At 47.6% G+C, this 27,897-nt stretch overlaps 1 protein-coding gene across 6 annotated transcripts in view; it reads right to left on the minus strand.

Moving 5' to 3' along the window:
- ccdc175 (coiled-coil domain containing 175) overlaps positions 1 to 27,897 on the minus strand; it is a 138,415-nt gene that overhangs the window by 43,458 nt on the left and 67,060 nt on the right. For all 6 annotated transcript variants that reach the window (XM_086003297.1, XM_086003296.1, XM_086003294.1 and 3 more), the window contains 3 exons: positions 22,984 to 23,120; positions 12,478 to 12,588; positions 4,786 to 4,857 (listed from right to left, as the gene is read on the minus strand). In XM_086003297.1, the coding sequence (XP_085859423.1) occupies positions 4,786 to 4,857; positions 12,478 to 12,588; positions 22,984 to 23,120 (320 nt within the window). The remainder of the gene's footprint in view (positions 1 to 4,785; positions 4,858 to 12,477; positions 12,589 to 22,983; positions 23,121 to 27,897) is intronic.

Consider the following 27,897-nt stretch of genomic DNA (forward strand, 5'->3'; position numbering starts at 1 on the left):
TGTCTAGAAAGCGATCTATCTCCTTCTTAAATATATTCAGTGACTTGGCCTCCACAGCCTTCTGTGGTAGAGAATTCCACAGGTTCACCACCCTCTGAGTGAAGAAATTTCTCCTCATCTCAGTCCTAAATGTCCTACCCCGTATCCTGAGACTGTGACCCCTCGTTGTAGACCCCCCAGCCAGGGGAAACATCCTCCCTGCATCCAGTCTGTCTAGCCCTGTCAGAATTTTATACGTTTCAATGAGATTCCCCTCTCATTCTTCTAAACTCTAGTGAATACAGGCCGAGTTGACCCAATCTCTCCTCATACGACAGTCCTGCCATCCCAGGAATCAGTCTGGTGAACATTCGCTGCACTCCCTCTATGGCAAGTATATCCTTTCTTAGGTAAGGAGACCAACACTGCACACAGTACTCCAGGTGTGGTCTCACCAAGGCCCTGTATAACTGTAGTAAGACATCCTCGCTCCTGTACTCAAAATCTCTTGCAATGAAGGCCAACATACCATTTGCCTTCCTAACTGCTTGCTGCACTTGCATGTTTGCCTTCGGTGACTGGTATACAAGGACACCCAGGTCCCTTTGTACATCAACATTTCCCAATCTATCACCATTTAAATAATACTCTACCTTTCTGTTTTTCCTACTGAAATGGATAACTTCACATTTATCCACGTTATACTGCATCTGTCATGTATTTGCCCACTCACTCAACTTGTCTAAATCGCCTTGAAGCCTCTTTTGCATCCTCCTCATAACTCACAATCCCACCTAGTTTTGTGTCGTCAGCAAACTTGGAAATATTACTCTCACCCTCTCTCACTCCAACCTACCTCCCTCTGAACTTGCAGCACTCCATTCTCTCCGATCCAACCCTAACATTATCATTAAACCTGCTGATAAGGGTGGTGCTGTTGTTGTTTGGCGAACCGACCTCTACCGTGCGGAAGCTGAACACCAACTCTCCGACACCTCCTCCTACCTCCACCTGGACCATGACCCCACTAGCAAACATCAAGCCATTGTTTCCAAGACTGTTACTGACCTCATCTCCTCTGGAGATCTTCCCTCCATGGCCGCCAACCTCATAGTCCCCCAACCCCGCACAGCCCGCTTCTACCTCCTTCCCAAGATCCACAAACAGGACTGCCCTGGTAGACCCATCGTTTCATCCTGTTCTTGCCCCATGGAACTTATCTCTTCCTATCTCGACTCTATTTTTTCTCCCCTTGTCTAGTCTCTTCCCACCTACATTCGCGACTCTTCCGACGTCCTCCATCACTTTAACAGTTTCCAGTTTCCTGGCCCCAACCGTCTCCTTTTCATTATGGTCGTCCAATCCCTCTACACCTCCATCCCCCACCAGGACAGCCTGAGGGCGCTCTGTTTCTTCCTTGAACAGAGGCCCAACCAATCCCCATCCACTACCACCCTCCTCTGCCTGGCTGAACTTGTTCTCACGTTGAACAACTTATCCTCTGACTCCACTCACTTCCTCCAAATTAAAGGTGTTGCTATGGGAACCTGCATGGGCCCTAGCTATGCCTGCCTATTCATGGGATATGTGGAACATTCTTTGTTCCAGTCCTACTCAGGTCCCCTCCCTCACCTCTTTTTCCGGTACATCGATGATTGTATCGGTGCCGTTTCCTGCTCTCGGCTTGAACTAGATAAGTTCATTCACTTTACTTCCAATTTCCACCCTTCCCTCACCTTCACATGGCCCACCTCCAACTCTTCCCTTCCCTTCCTTGACTTCTCCGTCTCCATTTCTGGCAATCGGCTTTCGACAAACATCCACTACAAGCCCACTGACTCCCACAGCTACCTGGACTACACTTCCTCCCACCCCGCTTCCTGTAAGGACTCTATTCCATTCTCCCAGTTTCTCCGTCTCCGCCGCGTCTGTTCTGACGATGCCACCTTCCATACCAGTGCTTCCGACATGTCTTCCTTTTTCCTCAACCAAGGATTCCCCTCTACTGTAGTTGACACGGCCCTTGACCGTGTCCGTTCCATTTCCCACACTTCTGCTCTCACCCCTTCCCCTCCCTCCCAGAACCACGAAAGGGTTCCCCTTGTCCTCACCTTTCACCCCACCAGCCTCCACATTCAACGTAACATCTCCGCCATTTCCGCCACCTCCAACGTGATCCCACCACCAAACACATCTTCCCCTCACCTCCCCTTTCAGCATTCCGAAGGGACCATTCCCTCCGCGACACCCTGATCCACTCCTCAATCTCCCCTAACAGCCCTTCCCCTTCGCCTGGCACCTTCCCGTGCAAGCGCAGGAGATGCAACACATGCCCTTTTACTTCCTCCCTTCCCACTGTCCAGGGCCCCAAACACCCCTTCCAGGTGAAACAGCGATTTACTTGTACTTCTTGCAATTTAATATACTGTATTCGCCGCTCACGATGCGGTCTCCTCTACATTGGGGAGACCAAACGCAGATTGGGTGACCGCTTTGCGGAACACCTCCGTTCAGTCCGTAAGGGTGACCCTGAGCTTCCAGTCGCCTGTCACTTTAATTCTCCGCTTCACTCCCACTCTGATCTCTCTGTCCTCGGCGTATTACATTGTTTCAATGAAGCTCAACGTAAGCTCGAGGAACAGCACCTCATCTTTCGATTAGGCACTTTACAGCCTTCTGGACTCAACATCGAGTTCAACAATTTCAGATAATAATTCCTGCCCCCATTTTTCATGCTGTATGATTTTTGCCATTCCTATTTGCAACATTTTATCTTTCCTGCCTTACAAAAGTACAGTATATTCTTTCAATTCCTTCCTCCCCTCATAAACCCCCCCCCCCGTCTCTGCACCTGCTTAATATCTGTTACATCTCCAGCTTTTTCCAGTTCTGAAGGGTCCCAGACCTGAAACGTTAACTCTGTTTCTCTCTCCACGGATGCTGCCTGGCCTGCTGAGTATTTCCAGCATTTTCTGTTGTTATTTCAGATTTTCAGCATCCGCAGTATTTTGCTATTGTATTGGAAATATTACATTTGGTTCCCTCATCCAAATCATTGATATATTTTGTGAATAGCTGCTGTCCAAGCACTGATCCCTGCTGTACCCCACTAGTCACTGCCTGCCACCCCGAAAAAGACCCATTTATTCCTACTCTATGTTTCCTGTCTGTTAACCAATTTTCAATCCATGCCAGTATATTACCCCCAATCCCATGTGCTTTAATTTTGCACACTAACCTCTCATGTGGGACTTTATCAAAGGTCTTCTGAAAGTCCAAATGCACCACACCCACTGGTTCTCCCTTATCTATTCTGCCAGTTACATGCTCAAAAAACTCCAGTAGGTTTGTCAAACACGATTTCCCTTTCATAAATCCATGTTGACTTTGTCTAATCCCATTGATATTTTCTAAGTGTCCTGTTATCACATCCTTTATAATAGACTCTAGCATTTTCCCTACTACTGATGTTAGGCTAACCAGTCTGTAGTTCTCTGTTTTCCTAGCAGATGTATGGTGGTAGTTCCCGAAATACAGTGGGGTATGATTGCTGCCCCGATCTCGTCGGCCACACTACCTCCCAAGAACCTCTTGCTGGGCGGCTGAAGTGCCCGCCTGAATCAGGTAGGTATGCAAATCAGGGTCTTAGGACATACAAAGAACTACAATTGCCATTTTAAGACTCAACTGGGTGGAGTGTGCGCCATGCACGCTCTGTACAGTTTCAGTTGGTGGTCCAGTTGCAGAGAAGCCCAGAAATGTATTTTGAGGGACTGGGAGAAGCAGGAGTGCTCCTCCAGGCCCAACAAAAATATCCTTGGCTGCAGTGACACTGCATCCCCCCATTGATTTCTACTCCCACCCCAGAACGATCATCTCCCCAAGCTTCTCTTCTTACCTCTCAAGTTAGCATCATCCATAGACTGAAGGTTATTTTCCATATGGATGCTGGCTGTACCCAATTCTACTTCTCCACAACCTCCTCTGATTCCATAACCATCTCTGTACTGTTAGGCTGCCTGTCTGAGTCATGGATGAGCCAGTGACAGGGGGAAGAGTACTTCCTGCATGACTGCCAGCATCTGCTCCAGCCACAATGCACCACCCCTTTAAGAGGTGCAGGCTAGCTTTAAGCAATGCAGGCTAGCTTTAAGAAATGCTAGGAAGTTATGATTTTGGGCCCCCTGTTGATACATGCAGCCTTTGAACAGTGTGGTTAGCGCTGGCTCTAAATAGCAATCATTATAATGAGCAGGCAGCACAAAATTGGCATGCTGCCTGTGTGTCAGTTGTGGCTCAGTGGGTAGCACTCTTACCTCTGATTCAGAAGGCTGTGGGTTCAAATCCCACTGCAGGGACTTGTGCACAAAAGTCTAGGCTGACACTCCAGTACAGCACTGAGGGAGTGCCGTCTTTCAGATAAGACATTAAACCGATGCCCTGTCTGCTCTCTCAGGTGGACGTAAAAGATCCCATGGCACTATTTTGAAGAAGAGCAGGGGAGTTATCCCCGGTGTCCTGGCCAATATCCCTCAATCAACATAACAAAAACAGATTATCTGGTCATTGTCACATTGCTGTTGTGAAAGCTTGCTGTGTGCCAATTGGCTGCCGCGTTTGCTACATTAGAACATTGACTACACTCCAAAAGTACTTAATTGACTGTAAAGAACTTTGAGACATCCGGTGGTCGTGAAAGGCGCAATATAAATATAAGTATTTTTTTCTTTCAATAAACAGGTGCGGGTTAATCGCCTGTTTTCGGGGGCTATCCAAATTAGCCCTCTCTGTGTCTACAAATCTTACCTTAATTGTTGTTCTTTTTCAAACTTGTTTGCGTATTTCTGCAACTCCCCATTTAGTAGATCCATATCATCCCTAAAATAAAATAAATTCTTAGTACCTTAAGCTTTATTAAAAAACATTCACTGAAATTAATAGAAAAAAAATTGTTTCATGTAATATTAGTTTCAACATTATATCAAACAATTAAGGATTCAAGAGCTACACCAACTCTTCACAAATACATTGGCATGCCAATGGAATCAATAGGAGGAATTTCAACTCCAGGCCAGTGGAACATGCGGGCCTGTTGTCTGGGAGCTATTGCGAGGGGTCATGTCTCATTAACATAGATGTGACCAGCTGCCTACCCAAAACGGGCATCCAGAGGAAGTACAGTTGGTTCCAGTGGCAAAAAGCAGGCGGCTTCCAGCATTCAGGTAAGTACCTAGGCGGGGGGGGGAGGGGAGGGGGGAATGTACAAGATGGGGGGCAACCCAGGACGTCAGCGGCCCAAACTTTCTTTGTGGGACCCAGAAGAGCACTAACCACTCTGGAAAATATAAGTTTAAAAAAAAAGATTTTTGTGGAGACAGGAGGAGCTTTCAAAAGTTTAAGGCCCGCTGCTGGCCCATTCCTGTCTCCCCCCACCCCACAGATCCAGTCTCCCTCCGCCACCCACCCTCCACCCCCCAAAGGCTCTACTTGCCAGCTGGCTCTCTACAGAAGCTGGCCAATTTTCTGCCATCCCAAACCAGTGAGCTGCAGCAGAGCATCTTTTTGGCACTCGCAGCTCAACAGTAATATTCAAATTATGCCCGTACCGGAACACGGTTTGGGCCTCGTGACTGTGGTGGCAGGTGTGGCTGGCACACCACAGAATTGGTGCCCATTTTGGGTCAAAGTCTAAAATCACCTTGATGTCTTTTGCGACTTTTATTGGGATCAGTTCGGTGCTCAGGCCAATGTGGAAACCTAATTGGAGAGATTCAAACATGGAGTTGCAAAAAAGATGGGCACAGATTTGGAAGGCGACAACACATTCAAGGACTTTGTAATTAGAACTGCATGCTTACTGTTACATTATGATGTGGCAAGAAATAATACAAATGACTTTTCTAAATTTTTTGTTCAATATGTGCATCAAATCTATTTGCATTAGGATAGTTTACAATTACAACATTTTTGTGCAGGGAATACTTTCTTCCTTTAACTTGCACAAAAGCCTAGCTACATTCTATTATATCTGTTAACCAAAGCAAAATATTGTGACCGAAAATTATAAAAAGAGTTGCAACATGGAGAGTAGATGTGATAAGGAGCCTGTTCCTGCCCACTGTTAGGCCGCGATTTTCTCAGCGGCGTTGGAATGGTGGCGGGAGGGCTGGTTTCTGTGTTCCAGTCCTGATCCCGGCTGCTCTGCAGCGGGCTGTCCGGCCAATTAACAGGAAGCGGGTCTGATGACGTCATTTGATGACATGTCATCAGCCGGTTTCCTTAAAGGGACCATGGCCACATTCAGTTTGACAGTTGTTCTGTCAGTGTTTGACAGCATTGAGGTGCTACAAACACTGACAAGCACCGCACAAAGGTGGACGCTTGCACCCAGGCTCTCCACTGACACCCTCCATATGCTTATGGAGGGAGCCACAGCATGCAGGGAGGTTTCTCTTCCCTTCCAAGGGCAGAAGAGACCTCCCCAGGACACCAAGGCAGCCTGGTTGCACATTGCACAGGAGGGCAGAAGCAAGGATGTCATCAGGGGTCCCTGGCTGGATTGGCGCCAACGTTTCAATGATCTCAGTGGATTACGAAACAGTACTGCAAAGCCACACTCAAACTCACCCTGCTGTGCCACTTAACACATCCCCATCACTCTGCCTTCCCTACCCTTCTCCTGCACATCCTTACTCACACCAACTTACCTTTCACCTCCACCCATCCCCCTCTATCTACATTATCACTTCCCCATCTCACTAGCCACCCCTCACACTCACCCTCATCCTACTGCAAGCATTCCAACTAACAACACACAAGGGTAGGCACTTGAGAGGTTTAGCCAATGTCATGTGATGGTTCTGGTAATGTGTTGTCATACAGTGAAACCTATATTTTCAACACTGCCCCTTATTGGACAGATCTGTGCGCACCTTGAGAAGTGTTCTGGTGAACGCTCAGACATAACCCCCCCCTCCTCGCTATAGTGATCAGTGTGCATGGAATGGCTTGGACATTAAAGGGATGCTTTATGGTGCTGGTGTGGGATGGTGTCAACCTGGTGCATCATGTGGCAGCCAGGGTTTCCAGCGTCAAGTGAAATAAATCTGGCCATGGTGATGTCATCGCTGGCCTCCCGGGCAGCAATGTTGTCAGGGGCTGATGCCCTGTGTCCTGTGCAGCATCAGGTGATGGTGAATAAGGTTGATGATGTTGGTGTATCTGGTGATATTGGTGTTGGGGCTGATCGTGGCGTGATTCAGAGGACCAAAGTCTGATTTTTTCAAGGGCACCGATGTTGCTGCAATAGGTGGCAGCTGTGTGATGAAATATTCCATTCATCACTGCCTGTGACTGTGGTTGGTTTCAGGTTTCAGTTCCCTTACCTCAGTTCCGTCTCCTCACCATTGTATTGTATATTGTAATGTATTGTGTGTAGGGCTCCGCCCATACCTGGCCCCTATGTAAGCAAGCTCAGTCTGGCCTCATATCCAGTACTGCAGACCTCCAGATGGAAGATACCTCTCTCCACTGCGTGTTACCTTCTAAGTTAATAAAAGCCTTGTTTTGTTTCGCTAACATCGAGTCTCGGAATTATTGAGGCACATCAAGCTGCAGATGAGATGACAGAGGCGATCTGTTAATGGTCAGAGAGGTTGTTCCAATGAGGTGGCACTGGATATACAGTTGCCTCTAAACACTTGCAAGCTAAAGAAATCTATTACAAATGCAGTAACCAACAGTTTCTGCGCTCTGAAACTGTCCATCTGCAACATGGCATCCTTTACACCACTTCTGCAGCTGTTAGCTTATCAGATATACATCAGAGCAAACTCAAATCACACCAGGGTGAGCTGGCGTGTTCCCCGAGCAGCGGGTAACCCATGGGGGAGCACGTAAAATTGGAAGGAAGCCTCAAAATAGCATTAAATTGGCTCTTAACAAGCCATTTAATGATCTCAATTGTCTCCCCCACCGCTTGGTGTTGGGTCAGTTCTGCGCTTACAGACCCAACACCTGGGAGACTTGCGTGGAGGCGGGTTGACAGGTTTCTTACCTGCTGTCAATCTTTACTATTTTGACAGTGGACCTGCCTCCAAACACGCCCTCTGAGCGCCGGCAAAATTCCGGCCTTAGTTTTTTTGCAGTAAACTCTTCAGCTTGTATGGTACAATGCAGAAATAGCTCTGTGGAGGGTCTCGTCACATGCTTCGTCTGCCCATGGGCACAACAGCACAATTTTAAGGTATAGATCTCTTATTTGAGTGTGTTGTGGTATCTTCCTCTTGCTATAATCTTCATCATCTTTGCTTTCTTCCCTTGTGTTAGTAGTTTATAGCTTCCAACTGTTCTAAATTGTCTGGGTTGTAATTTCAGTGTAGAAAAAAGTACAGGCCCTACTTGTCTGATTTTGGGTCTATGGGTTCTGATCAACATCTGCTGTAATCTAGTTCAGAGGAGTAACTGTGTATCAGATATCATGTTCCTTTTGATGCTCTGTTTGGCAGTACAGGTGATTTAATGAACATTCAAATAACATCAGGTGTAATATCACCTGATGTTCTATGAACGTACAACACTTATTGGATAAATATTTATCTGGTTGAAACAACCAATTATGTCCATTCAAAATTGGCTTGCAAAACATGAAGAGGTGTACTACTCATTTTGTACTGGTGTGTAAATGGCCTAAAGCTTTTAGAGGTGAGGATCATAACAGAATCTGTGGCAAATCTGCCATGATTTTTCCCCCCAATTTAAACTACTTTGAAGTTCAAAAATATTATTTTTGCACATTCATGAGAATAGTCTAATTTTGGAAATTTACGGTTACTGCCAAATACGCTAGTCTAGAACAGCCATCCAGTCTGTAACCTTGCTGTTGTACTGTTCTAGAGGCACAGGTCTCCCTCTGATACCTTGTCCAAGTGACCATTATTCATATGTAAGCATTGACAATGAGTTGGAGGCAGCACAACCGAGTGCAATCCTAACCTCATTCAACGTGTACACATGCACCTTTCTAATATGGGTCACTGGATAGCAACAAGGAGCAAGAACCATCATCTATTTTCCTCTTCCTAATCTATGGGTCACTAAGGTCAATTGTAGGAACGGTAGCGTAGTGCTAATGTCACTGGGCTAGTAATCCAGAGGCCTGGAATGATCCAGAGATGTGAGTTCAAATCCCACCATGGCAGCTGGGGAATTAATTCAATTAATTAAATAAATCTGGAATAATTACTAGTATCAGTAATGGTAACCATGAAACTATCGGATTGTCGTAAAAACCCATCTGGTTCAATAATGTCCTTTAGGAAAGGAAATCTGGCGTCCTTACCTGGTCTGGCCTATATATGACTCCAGACCGACAGCAATATGGTTGACTCTTAACTGCCCTCTGAAATGGCCTAGCAAGTCACTCAGTTGTAACTAACCGCTACGAAACATAGTAAGAATGAAACCAGACGGACTACCCGGCATTGGCTACGGACACGGCAACAATACACCCAGCCCAGTTGACCCTGCAAACTCCTCCTCCCCAACATCTGGGGACTTGTGCCAAAATTGGGAGAGCTGTCCCACAGACTAGTCAAACAACAGCCTGATATAGTCATACTCACAGAATCATACCTTTTAGCCAATGTCCCAAACTCCTCCATCACCAGAGATGGCGGCACAGTGGTATACAGTCAGGAAGTAGTGGCCCTGGGAGTCCTCAACATTGACTCTGGACTGCATAAAGTCTCATGGCTCCAGGCCAAGTATGGGCAAGGAAACCTCAGCTGATGAATCAGTACTCCTCCGTGTTGAACACCACTTGGAAGAAGCACTGAGAGTAGCAAGGGCACAGAATGTACTCTGGGTGGGGGACTTCAAGGTCCACCACCAAAAGTGCCTCGGTAGCACCACTACTGGCCGAGTCCTGAAGGACATAACTGCCAGTCTGGGCCTGCGACAGGTGGTGAGGGAAAACCTACTTGACCTCATCCTCACAATCTACCTGTCGCAGATGCATCTGTCCGTGACAGTATTGGTAGCGGTGACCACCACACAGTCATTATGGAGACGAAGTCCCATCTTCACACTGTGAACACCCTCCATCGTGTTGTGTGGCACTACCACCGTGCTAAATGGGATAGATTCAGCACAGATCTCGCAGCTCAAAACTGGGCATCCATGAGGCGCTGGGGGCCATCAGCAGCAGCAGAATTGTATTCCACCACAATCTGTAACTTCATGGCCCGGCATATCCCTCACTCTGCCATTACCAACCAACCCTGGTTCAATAAGGAGTGTAGAAGAGCATGCCAGGAGCAGCACCTAAAAATGAGGTGGGAAGCTGCAAAACAGGACTACATGCATGCTAAAAAGCAGAAGCAGCATGCTATAGACAGGGCTAAACGATCCCACAATCAACAGATCAGATCAAAGCGCTGCAGTCCTGCCACATCCAGTCGTGAATGGTGGTAAACCATTAAACAACCAACGGGAGGAGGAGGCTCCATGAATATCCCCATCCTCCATGATGGTGGAACCCAGCACGTGAGTGCAAAAGACAAAGCTGAAGCGTTTTAAACCATCTTCAGCCAGAAGTGCCGAGCGGATGATCCATATCGGCCTACTCCTGAGGTCCCCACCATCACAGAAGCCAGTCTTCAGCCAATTCGATTCACTCCATGTGATATCAAGAAACAGCTGAGCGCACTGGATACAGCAAAGGCTATGGGCCCCAACAACATCCCGGCTATCGTGCTGAAGACTTGTGCTCCAGAACTAGCCGCGTCTTTAGCCAAGCTGTTCCAGTACAGCTACAAGACTGGCATCTATCCGACAATGTGGAAAACTGCCCAGGTATGTCCTGTCCACAAAAAGCAGGACAATTCCAACCGGGCCAATTACCGCCCCATCAGTCTACTCTCAATCATCAGCAGTGATGGAAGGTGTCATCGACAGTGCTATCAAGCGACACTTACTCACCAATAACCTGCTCACTGATGCCCAGTTTGGGTTTCGCCAAGACCACTCGGCTCCCGCCCTCATTATAGCCTTGGTCCAAACATGTACAAAGGAGCTGAATTCCAGTGGTGAGGTGAGAGTGACTGCCCTTGACATCAAGGCAGCATTTGACCGAGTGTGGCATCAAGGAGTCCTAGTAAACCTGAAGTCAATGGGAATCAGGGGGAAAACGCTGCACTGGCTGGAGTCATACCTAGCACAAAGGAAGATGGTTGTGGTGGTTGAAGGTCACTCATCACAGCCCCAGGACATCACTGCAGGAGTTCCTCAACGCAGTGTCCTAGGCCCAACCATCTTCAGCTGCTTCATCAATGACCTTCCCTCCAACATAAGGTCAGAAATGGGGTGTTCGCTGATGACTACACAGTGTTCAGTGTCATTCACAACTCCTCAGATAATGAAGCAGTCCATGCCCGCTTGCAACAAGACCTGGATGACGTTCAGGTTTGGGCTGATAAGTGGCAGGTAAGTGCCACACAAGTGCCAGGCAATGACTATCTCCAACAAGCGAGAGTCTAACCACCTCCCCATGACATTCAACGGCACTACCATCGCTGAATCCCCCACCATCAACATCCTGGGGGTCACCATTGACCAGAAACTTAATTGGACCAGCCACATAAATACTGTGCCAACAAGAGCAGGTCAGAGGCTAGGTATTCTGCGGCGAGTGTCTCACCTCCTGACTTCCCAAAGCCTTTCCACCATCTACAAGGCACAAGTAAGGAGTGTGATGGAATACTCTCCACTTACCTGGATGAGTGCAGCTCCAACAACACTCAAGAAGCTTGACACCATCCAGGACAAAGCAGCCCGCTTGATTGGCACCTCATCCACCACCTTAAACATTCACTCCCTCCACCACCAGTGTACCGTAGCTGCAGTGTGTACCATCTACAAGATGCACTGCAGCAACTCGCCAAGGCTTCTTCGGCAGCACCTCCCAAACCCGCAACTTCTTCCACCTAGAAGGACAAGGGCAGCAGGCGCATGGGAACACCACCACCTCCAAGTTCCCCTCCAAGTCACACACCATCCTGACTTGGAAGTATATCGCCGATCCTTCATCGTTGCTGGGTCAAAATCCTGGAACTCCCTACCTAACAGCACTGTGGGAGTACCTTCACCACACAGACTGCAGCGGTTCAAGAAGGCGGCTCACCACCACCATCTCAAGGGCAATTAAGGATGGGCAATAAATGCTAGCCTTGGCAGCGACGCCCACATCCCATAAACGAATAAAAAAAAGCATCTCTCTGGTCACCTCAGGATGTGGGTATAGTTCAACAGTGAAGATTAAGCAAGTTAAATTTTTACACAAGTAAATCTGGTGAATTTGAAGATCTACAAATTTAAACAAAAATTCTATATATATTAATTGTGTGGAACCATGTCTATTTATATGTAGCTGGAGTAAATGCAGAATAGCTCAATAATATTTTACCTAATGGCTAGTCAGTACATGTTAAATTGTCTTACTTGTGTTTTTCTCCAAGAGATAGTAGCATTTCTTCAAGTTCTTGGATCTCCTTCCGTATTTGTGACACATTTTCTTCATTCTGAACAAGCAAAGCTTTTATTGCAGCTAACCTGGAATGTTAAATAAACTGATTGATTACAAACCTATAACTTTATATATAATATTGCTGAAATTTGTGTTTGAAACCTGTGACCTGACAATTTCACTTCAGTATTTGGCTTTCTCTCACCCAAGATATTCAGGTAATATAATTTATAGCAGCTAGACGGTAACATTCACAAAAATCACCCTGGGAGAAATGAGAGAGAAGTTGCAGAAATTATTGAAAAGGGAGTCAAAATATCACAAGAAAACAGTGCACAGAGACAACTAAATGTCATTCTAAAACTAAAAGGGCATCATTTTAAATTAAGATCTTTCTATTTTATTTGTGCACTGCAAAATAAGTCTTACCATAGGAACGGGAGTAACCCATTCAGCCCCTCAAACCCGTTCCACCATTAGATCATGGATCTGTGCCTCAAATCCATTTCAGTGCTCGTGCACCCTTCTAGAACATTGGGGTTGAATTTCCGCACGGGCATCCCGATTTTCTAACACATAATGCAATATTTCCACAGAGGTTTCCATCAAAGTTACAATCGGGAGAACTCCCATGGAAATTACTAGTGATAGAAACATTTTGCACTGCCATAAAATATCTTGATATTTTGACAATGCACAATTTTTGCATCTGACACAAAAGAAAAGTTTTTAATGTTCATCGTTTTTAAAATATTGTGATCTGGAAATTGTACTTTACTGATTTGTTACACTAAGTTGGTAGGCATTCAGGTAAATCATGGGAATGGAAAGAAATTGGCTAAAGGTCTCCTTCATCTGACTACACACAAACTAGGAGGGTGTGTAGTAGCTCAGAATTTACAAAAGATGCAAGTGGACGCAACAAAGACAGGTGAAATTTAATGTAGGCAAGTGTACAGAACTGCATATAGAAATGAAAATGGGTGGCTCACATATTCCATGAATGGTATTGAATCAGGTAAAGATGAAGGAGACTGCAGAGTCTTAGTTGACTCGACCCTCAACGTGTTCAACCAATTCAGAGCAGCAATCAACAGAATCAACAGAATGCTGAACTGCACAGTGAAATAATACAGTTGAGAGGCAGTCATGCCCAAACTGTACAGTGTTCTGGTTATGCCCAAACTGTACAGTGTTCTGGTTATGCCACACCTTGAGTACTCCATCCAGTTCCATCACCAAATCATGGGGGAATCATTCAAGCATTGTAGGCTGTGCAGAGAACAGATATAAAGCTGATCCCTAGTGATAGCGGTCTGAATTTGGAGGAAAAGCTAGAGAAACTCAAGGTTGGATTTTTCTGGGTCTACACTCGTGCACTGGACCATCTGGGCACAGCAAATATAAAAAAAAACAGGTAGGCCACAGTACACTTGTAAAAGATGCTGCCTGATTTTTGTTCTTTAATTTAAATGGAAGGAATGCAGACCCCAGGAAAATCTCCCCTATAGACTTTTCAGTATTGAAAGGAGGCTCATGATATGTAAAAGTTAAGCTTAGAATATTACTTAGTGTGAGTAGGACAAGGGGCACAGTTTAAACTTGTAAAAGGCAAATTTAGGACTGATATCAGGAAGTTCTTCCTCACACAAAGAGTGATCAATACATGAAATGGACTTCTGACAGAGTAATGAAAAAGAAAAAGAACTTGCATTTATATAGCACCTTTCATTACCTCAGGACGTCCCAAAGCGCTTTACAGTCAATGAAGTACTTTTGAAGTGTTGTAATGTAGGAAATGTGGCAGCCAATTTGCATACAGCAAGTCCCCACAAACAGCAATGGGATAATGACCAGATAATCTGTTTTAATCTCCTTTTGCCTTGCACCATCTCTTAATCTCTCTTAATCTCTCCTGCCTTCCATCCTATCACAGACCTTCCCTTTTGTTCTTTCCTCTCCTCCCCCCTTTTCCTGCTCCAACACTTGCTTAAAATCTGTTACATCTCCAGCTTTTTCCAGTTCTGACGAAGGGTCATCGACCTGAAACGTTAACTCTGTTTCTCTCTCCACAGATGCTGCCTGGCCTGCTGAGTATTTCCAGCATGTTCTGTTTTTATTTTTAATCTGTTTTCGGTGTTGGCTGAGGGATAAATGTTGGCCATGACATTGGGAGAACTCCCTGCTGTTCTTCAAATAGTGCCATGGGATCTTTTACGTCCACCTTAGAGGGCAGACTAGGTTGAACATCTCATCCGAAAGACGGCACCTGACAGTGCAGCCCTCCCTCAGTACTGCACTGAAGTGTCAGCCTACATTATGGCCCCGATTTTCCCGAAGGTGCGGGGAATTGTCGGGTTCCCCGAATGTTGGGTTCCGACCCGAATCTAAATGGGTCAGCCAGCTGCATGCAATTTTCCCTCAATTGGCCAATTAATTTCCAGCGTGTGGGCACCCTTGCTAAGTGTCCAATTCCAGTCAGAAAGCCCCACATTATGATGTCATCATTCGTGGTGCTTTTAAAGTCTCCAGCAAGCTTCTCAACCTCTGCAGTCTTCCCAACCAGTCGGACAGAATGGCACAGGAGCCTGCACCAGCTGCTGCCAGTGGCAGAGGCCGAGCTGCCGCCAAATTTGATGAGACCTCATTGCAGACATTGGTGGATGGGGTTAGGGCCCACAGGGAGGTCCTCTTCCATAGCTCAGGGAGGAAGAGGCCTCCCAAAGAGACCAGGGCTGCATGGATGGAGGTGGCTGCAGAGGTCAACTCTCTGGGAGTCACCCGTCGGACCTGGATGCAGTGCAGGAAGCGCTTCCATGACCTTCACCGCACAGGAAAAGTAAGTATGAAGTTTCCATCACCCTCAACCTGCTCCCCATTGCCTTTTCCCAACAGCACTCAGCTTCAGCAATCACTTCCTCCACATCCCACTTCACAGTCACATCCATGCACCCTTACCCATTCCCTCTCTCTCTATGCTCACATTCACATAACTATTCCACCATGCAGCCCTCACACTGCCTCTCACTCTGATGCTTGGAACACAACTGACAACACACAGGGAGGGCCCTTGGTCTTGCAGCCTCACACCATCTTTGTCGCCTTCTAAGTATCTATGCTATGCAATCTCTACACTCACTCCTGCACTCTCACTCAAACTCCACTTGTCTCCCTCATTGCAGGAAAAGAGAGCTCACAATAGACGAGAGCGTGCGAGGACTGGAGGAGGACCACCCTCAATCGCCCACCTGAGCCCCTGGGAGGAAGCTGTGATGGAGATTGCTGAGGCTGACGTGCCTGCGGAAGCTGGGGCAGGAGAGACAGGAGAAAGCCCGCAAGCTGGTGACAGAATAGTTTCCCATCTCTCTCATTGACACAGCATGAGTTGCTGATATGATTCTGAAGCCACATCATTTGGACTTATGAGCATCTGCCAAATCCAATGTGCAAGTAGCCTTGGCATCACATCTCTAACTCTTTCCTTTACTCCCCCACAGGACCATCCGGAGCCCCCGTCGCCACTGCCGAGGAGGAAGAGGCTTTGCAGCCAGACTCCTCAGAGGAAGCTCCAGCCTCTGAGGGCGCAGCGTCAGCAGAAGTAAGCACACCCAGCACCAGCGCAGACACTCACACCTCGGGGGGGCCTTCGGGACATAGAGTAGTGTTGTCACCTGGTGTATCACAGCTCACAAGTGAGCATCAGCAGATTGTGGAGACAGGGACAGCAGTGGAGAGTCCTCGTCGGAGGGCGCAGGCCTCTGCCAGCTCAGCTCAGCTGCATGTCGACTCTATGCCTCTGGGTCCATCCGCAAGAGAGGAGGTGATGGATCTCCATGCACAGATGCAGGAGCCTCAGGCAGGTTTTGTCTCCAGGGTCGCTGCGAGTGTGGAGCGAATGGAGGAGTCCATGGCGAGCATGAGCATAGCCTTATTGGAGTCATTGGCGCATGAAAGCATCACCATGGAAAGGATGGCTACCTCCGTGGTAAGGCTGGCTACCGCCGAGGAGAGGAGGGCTGCAGCCGAGGAGAGGAGGGCTGCGGCTGAGGAGAGGAGGGCTGCGGCCGAGGAGAGCAAAGTGATGGAAGGTGTCGTCGACAGTGCTATCAAGCGGCACTTACTCAGCAATAACCTGCTAACTGACGCCCAGTTTGGGTTCCGCCAGGGCCACTCAGCTCCTGACCTCATTACAGCCTTGGTCCAAACATGGACAAAAGAGCTGAACTCAAGAGGTGAGGTGAGAGTGACTGCCCTTGACATCAAGGCAGCATTTGATCGAGTGTGGCATCAAGGAGCCCTAGCAAAACTGAAGTCAATGGGAATCAAGGGGAAAACTCTCCATTGGTTGGAATCATACCTAGCACAAAGGAAGTTGGCTGTGGTTGTTGGAGGTCATTCATCTCAATCACATGACATCACTGCAGGAGTTCCTCAGGGCAGTGTCCTAGGCCCAACCATCTTCAGCTGTTTCATCAATGACCTTCCCTCCATCACAAGGTCAGAAGTGGGGATGTTCGCTGATGATTGCACACTGTTCAGCACCATTCGAGACTCGTCAGATACCAACGCAGTCCGTGTCCATATGCAGCAAGACCTGGACAACATTCAGACTTGGACTGACAAGTGGCAAGTAACATTCGCACCACACAAGTGCCAGACAATGACCATCTCTAACAAGCGAGACTCTAACCATCTCCCCTTGACATTCAATGGCATTACCATTGCTGAATCCCCCACTATCAACATCCTGGGGGTTACCATTGATCAGAAACTGAACTGGACCAGCCATATAAATACTGTGGCTACAAGAGCAGGCCAGAGGCTGGGAATTCTGCGGCGAGTGTCTCACCTCCTGACTCCCCAAAGCCTTTCCACCATCTACAAGGCACAAGTCAGGAGTGTGATGGAATACTCTCCACTTGCCTGGATGAGTGCAGCTCCAACAACACTCAAGAAGCTCGACACCATTCAGGATAAAGCAGCCCGCTTGATTGGCACTCCACCCACCACCTTCAACATTCACTCCCTCCACCACCGGCGCACTGTGGCTGCAGTGTGTACCATCTACAAGATGCACTGCAGCAACTCGCCAAAGCTCCTTCAACAGCACCTTCCAAACCCGCGACCTCTACCACTTAGAAGGACAAGGGCAGCAGACGCATGGGAACATCACCACCTACAAGTTCCCCTCCAAGCCACACACCATCCTGACTTGGACCTGTATCGCCGTTCCTTCACTGTCGCTGGGCCAAAATCCTGGAACTCCCTTCCTAACAGCATTGTGGGTGTACCTACACCATATGGACTGCAGCGGTTCAAGAAGGCGGCTCACCACCATCTTCTCAAGGGCAATTAGGGATGGGCACTAAATGCAGGCCTGGCCAGCGATGCCCACATCCTATCAATTAATAATTTTTTTTAAAAAAAGGGCTGCGGCCGAGGAGAGGAGGGCTGCAGCTGAGGAGAGGAGGGCTGCGGCCATGGAGGAGCTTAGTCGCCAGGGTATCGAAAACATGGTGAGTGCTCAGAATAGAATGACATCTCTTGAGGAGCGATGGGCATCTATTGAGCACCGAAACTAGACCTTCATGGAAGTCCCTCTGAGCAGGACTTCCAGTGCAGAGACAGGTCCCCATGGCCCCCCTGATGTGCAGCAAGGTGCTCTCCAGCCACTTGCAGGCGCTGAGGGGGAGCTGACCTATGAGAGGGAGGTTGTTGGCACACCTCAAGGAAGTGGGGGCTCCTCTCCACGCGCTCACACTTCCATGCCACTTCAGAGGCCTCGGTCAGAGCCCCGCCGGAGTCCACACCCCAGTGAGATAGGAGTCTCAAGCCCTGCACAGCTGCAGGAGCAGCAGACTGCTGGCAAGCCCTCACAGGCTCGCCACCCCAGAGGACGCCTGCCAAAGGTGTCGAGACAGGCGCAGCAGGAAAGTGAGCAAGGGGCCTCCACATCTGCTGAAGCCACAGGGGTACCACTACGTAGGAGCATGCATAAGAGAAAAATAAAGTACCACTAATCACAAGGGTAGTCACTTGGGTGAAAAATCTTGTAAATAGTTTTAATGCCATCAGTTTCCTGTACATTAAAAATCTGGTGGCAACTGCTGCAGTTATGGCGTCTGTCATTTGTCGAATGGGGATATCACATTGAGGCCTTAGGATAACTTGCAGATGTCAGCAAGCTGGTCAAATAGGTAGAAATGCACAGGCATGGGCCACTATCCATGGTCAGTTAAGAAGCAGCGAGGCTGCAGTGTTTGATGTACCAGGCTACGCAAATCTGCCCAGGATGAGTGCGTTCCTTGCATTCCGCCCAGCAATGTTCTCGCGCACTGGTGCCGCAGGTTGGCGGGCCTCTGCAGGATGCTCGTTTCCGTCCTCCTCCTCCTCAGCATCATCCTCATCCGAGGTGGCTCTGTGAGGAGCCTCTTGGTCCTGCGGAATCGGCAAGCCACGACCCTGTGCCATGTTGTGAAGCACACAGCATACCACGACGATTTTGGAGACCCTGGCTGATGAGTACTGTAGGGCTCCGCCTGATCTATCGAGGCATCTGAAGCGCTTTTTCAGCAATCCGATGGCTTGCTCGATAATGCATCTGGTGGAAATGTGGCTGGAGTTGTAGCGCTCCTCAGCTTCGTTGGCTGGTCTCCTCAACGGCGTCATTAGCCAAGACCACAGGGGATATCCCTCGTCTCCAAGTAGCCATTCCTGAAGTTTGTTTGGTGGACGGAATAGCGGAGGCACAGTAGACTGGCACAGTATGAAGGAGTTATGGCAGCTGCCAGGGTACCTGGCACAAACATGCAAAACTTCCTTCTGTGGTCACACACCAGCTGAATGTTAAGGGAGTGGAAGCCCTTGCGGTTGACAAAAACTCCTGGATTGCGGTGGGGTGCCCTAATGTGTGCAGTCAATGACGCCCTGCACCCTTGGAAAGTCTGCCAGCTGAGCTAATCCAAGCGCTCGCGCCCTCACACTTGCGCGATCCCTGGTGAAATGGATGTGATTGTGCGCGAGGGCAAAGAGGGCATTGGTGACCTGTTCGATGCAAGTTTGTGCGGCCGCCTGGGAGATGCCACTGATGTCTGCTGCTGATCCCTGGAAGGAGCCTGAGGCATAAAAGTTGAGTGCGGTGGTGACTTTGATGGCCACTGGTAAGGAGTGTCGACCTGGTGCTCTGGGCTCCAGGTCTTGCTGGAGCATTGCGCAGATGTCAGTCACTATCTCTCGTGAAAGTCGGAGCCGCCTTTGGCACTGCTGCTCAGTCATGTTGAGGTAGCTCACCCTGTGTCTGTAGACCCTGTTTGGGGGGTATCTCCTGCGCCGACGGCCTTCCATGCGCTAGCCCCTTCTGGCCTGTGCTGCCTCAGGTGGCTGAACCACAGCCTGTCGCTCCTGCTGGTGCTGCTGTTGCTGGAGCTGCTCCAGCCTCCTCTGCTGTTGGAGATCCTCTAATGCCAGGAAGGGAAGGAACAAAAGGCCTCCCATGCTTCTGGCAGATGCCTCCGTTGAGGAGGCGCTGAGTTAGGGTGGTGAGAGGTGCTTCCCAGGAGCTCACACTGGAGAAGTGTGCGAGGCTCCAACCTTCCACAGCTGTGCCTAAGCCTTCAACAAGTTGCCCCAAGCCTTCAGCAACAAGGTCCTGCAGCCTACAAATGCTGGCTGATTAAATCTCTTCATTCCTGATTGACCTGCAGCTAAAAGCAAGCAAGCCAACATTGTTCACGCCAGGTTTCATCAGCGGTGTTCCCACCAGGCGTGATTTACGTGGGGAACGGCTGAAAATTCCAAGGGCCCTTGAAAATGGGATTAAACATGCCAATTATTGATCATTAGGCTCCCGCCGACCAGTCCCGCCTGCTGCGGGCGGGACTGATTCGGGTTGTGCTGAAACACGGGGGCGAAAGTCGGGCGGGGCGGAGAATCGGGCGGGGGGGGGGTCGTGACCCCCTATTTCTGCGATTTTCAGCCCCTGCCCACCTGAAACCCCGCCCGACGGCTCCGGAAAAATCGGGGCCTATGTCATTGAATTCACACTTTCTGACACAGAAGCAAAAGTGGTACCATTGATCCAAGGCTGACCCTTGTGAAGGAAAACATAACCACAATGGAGACACTTTAATTTCTTTCTCGATGGATGAACTGAGTTGGGGCAAGTGGCCTTCCTCATCCGTAATTATCTTTTGAACCTAGCTAAGATTGTTATATTGTAATTGAGTTACGCTGCATGAACCTAGCTATGATTGTGCTATGTTGTAATTGAGTTACGCTGCGTGAACCTAGCTACGGTTGTGTTATATTATAATTGAGTTACGCTGCATGAACCTAGTTATGGTTGTGTTATATTGTAATTGAGTTATGCTGCGTGAACCTAGCTACGGTTGTGTTATATTATAATTGAGTTACGCTGCGTGAACCTAGTTATGGTTGTGTTATATTGTAATTGAGTTATGCTGCATGAACCTAGCTACGGTTGTGTTATATTATAATTGAGTTATGCTGCATGAACCTAGCTACGGTTGTGTTATATTATAATTGAGTTATGCTGCATGAACCTAGTTACGGTTGTGTTATATTATAATTGAGTTATGCTGCATGAACCTAGCTACGGTTGTGTTATATTATAATTGAGTTATGCTGCATGAACCTAGTTACGGTTGTGTTATATTATAATTGAGTTATGCTGCATGAACCTAGCTACGGTTGTGTTATATTATAATTGAGTTATGCTGCATGAACCTAGTTACGGTTGTGTTATATTATAATTGAGTTACGCTGCATGAACCTAGTTATGGTTGTGTTATATTGTAATTGAGTTACGCTGCATGAACCTAGTTATGGTTGTGTTATATTGTAATTGAGTTACGCTGCATGAACCTAGTTACGGATGCGTTATATTGTAATTGAGTTATGCTGCATGAACCTAGCTACGGTTGAGTTATTAGAATTCTGAGACCAAATTATGGTGGTTTGTGATGATTATGCTGATAATTTCATTGTTACATATGTAAAATTAAAATAAAGCAGCTAGCAGTACATTAAACTATGTCACGTTCAATCCTTGGCATCTCTGTGGTGAGCTGAGAGTTCAATAATATTATTCATGCTGATTACTGAGCTGTGGCTGTGTTTTTTAAATTAAATTGGTTTATGTAGGATGACTTTTGAGCCAAATTCTGCATCACTTTCAAAATCCTCATCCTCGAAGGCCCTCCAATGCATTTTTTCATGCTTTCCTTGATGAAAGTCTGTTGTCACGCAGCTGCTGCACTGAGAAACCTCAGCTTAGCAACTTCACTCTGCTTTGTCTCCTTTGAATTCTCTGCCCTCCTTTCCTCCCTCAACTTCAATAATCACATAAATACTCCAAACTCACATTCATGGCAAATCCCTTGAATCTGCCACCTCCAGAGGTACAGGGGTAATTTTAACCCCCAAAAAGGAGTGGGTTTGGGTCAGGTGGGAAGTAAAAATGTTAAAAGTTTGAAACAGGATCCCAAATCATCCACTTCCAGTTTTAACAGAGGTGGGATGAGGGGTGGCTGACCAATCCACTCTCAGGAGACGGGTCGGTCATTGAAATATTTTAAAGAGGCTGCGTGCCTTCATTTTAACAAGGTTTATATTTTTGACTCATGTTGGCCGGGTTTCCTTGGCCTCGGGAAACCTGGCAGGTAAAAGGTGGTGAGAAGTGCTGGATCTATAAGGTAAGTGTCTTCACCACCACTGAACCTACCTGCTCCTCGGCTGTGGCCTTGTGCCACAACCTTCCCCATCCGACAGTCAGCCCAGGCTGTCAATCAGGCTGGATTTTGGCCGGGGAACTTGGGGAAAAAGAAAATCCACACATGTCCTGGAGTTAAACCTCCACAGCGTTTGGAGAAACCCGGACTTCCAGATATACAACTCTCTATTTCTTCATCCAAGTCATTAATATATATGGTGAAAAGCTGAGACCCCAGCACAGACTCCTAGGGAACACCACTTGTCATATCCTGACAATCAAAGAACAAACTCTTCATCCCTACTCTCTATCTCCTGGAAGGCGAGTAGAAGGAAGAGAGAGAACGTTGAGAGTGAAGACAGGGGGAGAAAAGAATGGCAGCGAGGCGGGGTAGAAGGATTGGGGTGGGAAGAAGGGGATAGCTTGAATGTTTTAGGTTGGGAGCTTGATATAATATTCTTTACCGGGATCTTGCTTTTTGTGTCAGAGGATCTGGCAATTTGTGTACAACAGAGTCTGTTTGTTTTGTGTGGGTGGCACTGCTATTTTGTGTAGGGTTTCTTGTGTTCTTTGTGTATGACTATTGTGACTTTTTGAGTGTACAGGAGGTCTCTATTTTGTGAGCAATGCTAACGGAGGTCAACTAGTTTGTATAGATAGAATATACCAGTTTTGTCTTCCCTATTTGTAGCAAATACTTTTTTGTAAAATACAAGATTGCAACGTGGATTATAATGCTAGATAAACTCACCGTTCTGTTAGATTAAGCAAATTTTTCCTTGTTGCAGTTTCATATTCTTTTGCTTTCTCAAATGCTACATTGCGAGTTTCACGTTTGTCTACAAGTTCCTGATTTAACACTTGAGCATCATTTATGTCCTTCTGAGCCTGTAGAGAACAGCAGACTGTTAGGCAGGCTAATAACAAAGGAACATCACCAGGTTAAAAAGAGACAGTGGCAAAATTATACAGTTTTAAAATGACAGGTTTTTTTGCTTAAATATCCTGATACCATATTCTGAAATTGCCGTCCTCTTCATTATTGCCATTAAATCTCCACCTAAAAGAATGTTTTGCATTCATTATTAAAAAGACATATGGGCGAAAAATTTAGCTCCGTCGCGACATCTGTAACATCTCACAGTTCTCCGTCCACTGCTGCATAAGAGAGGTGACAAATGTTTTTTATGCCAGGAGAGGGATTTCATTGTCTTCTCCAAGACCAGAGAGAAGCAGGCGGAGCGTGCATGTGGCTTTGCCAGGATAGCGGGCTTCCCCATGGTGCATGGCGCCATCAACTGCATGCATGTGGCTTTGTGGGCGCCGCATCTAAATGCCGAGTTATGATGCTTTTATTCCATGCCAGTCCGCTGTTCCCCCAGTCTTTGAGCCACCAAGACAAACAAGAGGGTGGTTGCTGTGCGACAAGGGCTATCCACTGACCACCTGGCTCATAGCTCCGCTTCGCAACCCAACCACACGTGGGCAGCATGCATACAATGAGCGCCATATGATCACATGGAATCTGATAGAGCAGACCATTGGCTTAGAGGAAACATTTCTGCTGCCTCGACCGCACTGGAGGAGCCGTGCAGTACTCACCATAACGCGTCTCAAGATTCATCGTGGTCTGCTGCATGCTCCACAACCTCGCCATCATGAGGAAGTGGAAGAGGAGGAGGAAGAGGAAGGGAGAAGGCAACCCAAACAGCCCCTTTCTGCCTGGGCTGTCCATGATCAACTCATCCGGCCGCGGTACCAGTGATCAACCCCAATTCCCCATTCAGCAATAGTCCCACACCTTACCCTCCCTCTGTTACTGACCATCACAGCCTCCTCTTGGCCACAATGCTGAAATAAAAGCCACCACAAAAGAAACATTCCAATCCAACTTTATACATCAATCCATCCAATATTACATAACAAAGTCAACTAATCACCCTTGTGCATTCTCCTAGCCTGTCTTGCATGTGCCTTTGCCTGTCCTAATGCTCCTACAAAGGGCTACACCAGTGGCTGCAGCATGGCTGGTGGAAGGCTGCTGACTTTCAGTGGGGAAGACTGTAGGACGATCTCGAGCACCTCTGGGCCTAGAAGGCCCAGCTGCGGACTCCGCCACCTCGGCATGGGCGGCCACAGTCTGGGCTGGCTGGCTGACAGGGCACTGGCAGAGTGGCAGTGGTGGGAGGACGAATGCTGTCATCCTGAGAGGACAGCAGGTTCTTGCTCCACAAAGCAACTCCCACTCCCCCGGGGCGGCGCCTCAGCATTCCTAGCCTTCTGTTGAAGGACAGAATGCTGGATAGCTGTGGCACTCTGCAAGCCCCTTTCCACACTGGTAAATGCAGCCATGAAGGCAGGAGTCTGAGCTTGCGTGGCAGCACTCAGATGTTGGGTGACTTCTGCTTGTGCTCCAATGGAAGCTGAGACATTGCCCATCAGATGATGCATCATGGTTGGGTCCACAAATGCATTAATAGATCTACCCACCCCTTCCAAGCTGGAAATCGTGAGCTCCAAGCTCTGCGCAAAGCCCTGTGCAAGGTTGGTGCCTGACTCCTCCATGCTCCTTGATATTGCACTCAGGCTTTCTGGTGGGCTTGTCAATGCATCAAGCATTTCATTGTGCATACCCATCAGCATTCTTCTGTAGGCCGCCCCATCTGAGTCCTCTGCAGCAGAACTCGTGTGCGACCTCGCCCTCCGGGAAGCTGGCACCTGTGCTACCCTTTCCCCCTGCCGTGGCTGCAGCCCATTTGTGCCCGGTGACTCACCACGTGCAGATCCCGCCTCTAAGCTACCCTCTAAACTACACGCAGTGCCAGTATCTGAGTTAGTGGCTGAGACATTCAGATCGAGTGATGGTGTTTCTTCTTCTTCACTCTCCTCTTCCACTTCTTGTTGACCCACTGGCTAGGTAGGTTGGATTTCTTGGGTCTCTGAAATGAGAAAGGCACAAGGGTAGGGTTGTGGTGAGAGGAGCTGTGGAGGGGGGGGGAAGCAAGAGGTGCATGCTTACACCAAGTGCAACTTGTAAATCAGAAGAGATTGTGGGATGAGGGGGAAGTGGGATGTGAGAAAGAGGATAATGTAGGAGGATACCGGCATCTTGTATTCTTTCAGCCCCGGCATGGGCTCAGCGATGCCCCTCCCAAGAATGGTCAGCACCGTCTCCTCCATGGGGGTGATGTTATGCAGGTGCGCTCGTCCCCCGCTGGTTAGATGCAGCTGGTGTCGGTTATAAGCCACCTTTTCCTGCAAGGGAAAAGGAAGTGTATCAGTGAAAGTGATGCAATATGTTTGGGTGATATGCCTGCCACGGTTGAATAGCTGCCAGTGTGTGCAAGCTGTGAGATGTAGGTGTGAGGCTTGTAGCAGTGGTAAGTGTGCGAAGGTGAGGTGAAGCTATGACTGTGAGGTATGAGTCGTATTTAGTAGAGATTGTTGGTAGGTGAGTGATGGAGGTGTGGTGCATTGAGCGAGCAGTGTGTGAGGCTAGTGTTGCAGTTTGTGGGATATAACATTTGAAGATGAATTCACTGACCTTGACCACTCGTGTGAGGTCATTAAATTTCTTCCTGCACTGCATCCATGTCCTCGGAGCTACATTGCTGGCATTCAACACAGCGGCTATCTGCTCCCATTGTACTCTATGCTGTTGCCTGGAGGGCCTCCTGGCCTCTTGTGGAAACAGCACCTCTCTCCTCTTATCCACCTCCTGCACCAAGGCCTCCAGTGCTGCATCCGAGAACTTTGGTACACGCTGTCTCCCCTCTTGTGCCATCATTAATTGTGCTTCACTGTCTTCCCCAGCCAGTTCAATGAGCTGCTGCAGGCAGAATGCACTTCCCCTTTAAAAGGTGCAGACTGCCTTTCAGTAGTGCAAGTTGGCTTTAAGTGGCGCACAAACTTGGGGCCCTTGCTGAGCTTTCAGCCACTCAGCAGCATGTTCACCACTGAGCTAAATGCCATAATCATGGGAATGATCAGGCAGAACGAAGTTCGCGTGCTGCCTACATTCCTCTGAACGGGGGCTGGTTGATCGTGCATCGCAATCCCTGCGCCCGTTTTCGGGGGCAAACCAATTTCTAGTGCATAATTTTCTTCTTCAATAATAATCAAAATACTTGCTCAAGCTTCAAATGAATAAGAAAAAAATAGTGCGGTGAACTTTGTCCTTTGCAAAAGTTCTAAATTTGAACTAGTACCACTTATACAGGCACAGATACATTTTATTCCCATTGCAAAAACAGTATTTAATATTTTGTAATTTGGTTATGATTCAGCGAATGTATCCAGTGAGTAGCTGAGGTATACAAACTATGTAGGGCACTACAATGGATCTCAATGCCCCAGGTTAAGTGGCCGGGTTTGGGGTTGGCGTGGGGGGGGGGGGCGGGGGCGGTGCAGAAACTGGTGGGAATTGGCAGAATTCCACTTCATATCGCTATCCAGTGACCGTTGCTGGAATTTCATGTGTGGTCGTTGTCAAATGGCCCATTAATACTCCCAGTTAGGGCTAACATATAAGCAATGAACACTTGGGCAACGTGTTTGGGCGTAGTCAGCAGCTGTAGAACTGTACCCCAATAAAGAACCAACATCTTCAGGAGAGGAAGGCAGAAATTTGGTGAACAAAATAAATTAAGAAGTGAGTTGATCTTGCTGGAGATTTGAACAGTGCAAGCAGAGCCTTAGTTTCGAAGATGAGTTACACTCAAAATTCTCATTTGGATACTTATTGACTTTGAATGCTATAAATTTTGGCTTTTTAACCACCATAAATACTATTTCATAGTTTTCTGGTCATCACAATCTGTAAAAAATATTAAAGCATAATAACAAAAAGTTGCTGGAATTCTTGCCTCAAATGGAACAAGAGTTCCAGCAGTTACTGAGCTCATTTAAAAAAAATACATTAATTATGCAGTGTCTCAGTCTGGGTGTGGTACACTAGTGCTCTAAAGTGCAGTGCAAGACATAGGTTTTTTTGACTGTGATTTGTTAAATGAAAAGTTCCCAGGCTAGAAATTGCTCTTCTGGCTTCACAGAGCTGGGCCGCACTTCCACCAGGATCACATGGGGCCCAGTAATATTTTAAAAACTGCTGCATGCAAACATACATTTCATCAGGGACAACTGAGGTAGGACTGGTGGAATTTGGGCTGATGATATGAGCTCATCAGCTCTGCCTCTCTCATTGACATCGGTTGTAAGGAGCGCCCATCTCCACTTCTTGTGGAATTTTGTTACATCGAGAAAAGAGGTGAAGAGTTGACATAACTGGGTTCTGTCGCAAATTCCTCCCCTGCCTGCACAGATAGTGTGACATTCCAAGCCCCAAGGGAGAGGAATTTCCTAAAAATAAAACTGCCCAACTCCTTTTGGAGTCCACTGAGCATATTTGAAATGTATCATTTAAAGAATATATATATATATAACACAGCAAAAATAATTTTTGAATATATCAGAATGCGTCTATGAGCAGAAAGTAGAGTGCTTCTGTAGACCATGTGACTTAACATCCGAGAGGGAAAGAAAGTCAATCCATTTGATCACCAACACTGGACTCTATCCTTTCATGTTTTCTGAAGGACAGGGTGTTTAATCCCTTCTGGCTTTTCTGCTCTGAAGTATGCCAAGACCTTTCACAAATGACTATGGT

Source organism: Somniosus microcephalus, chromosome 12, assembly GCF_052327205.1.
Source record: "Somniosus microcephalus isolate GS21.2 chromosome 12, FLI_Smic_1.0, whole genome shotgun sequence".
Lineage (NCBI taxonomy): Eukaryota > Metazoa > Chordata > Chondrichthyes > Squaliformes > Somniosidae > Somniosus > Somniosus microcephalus.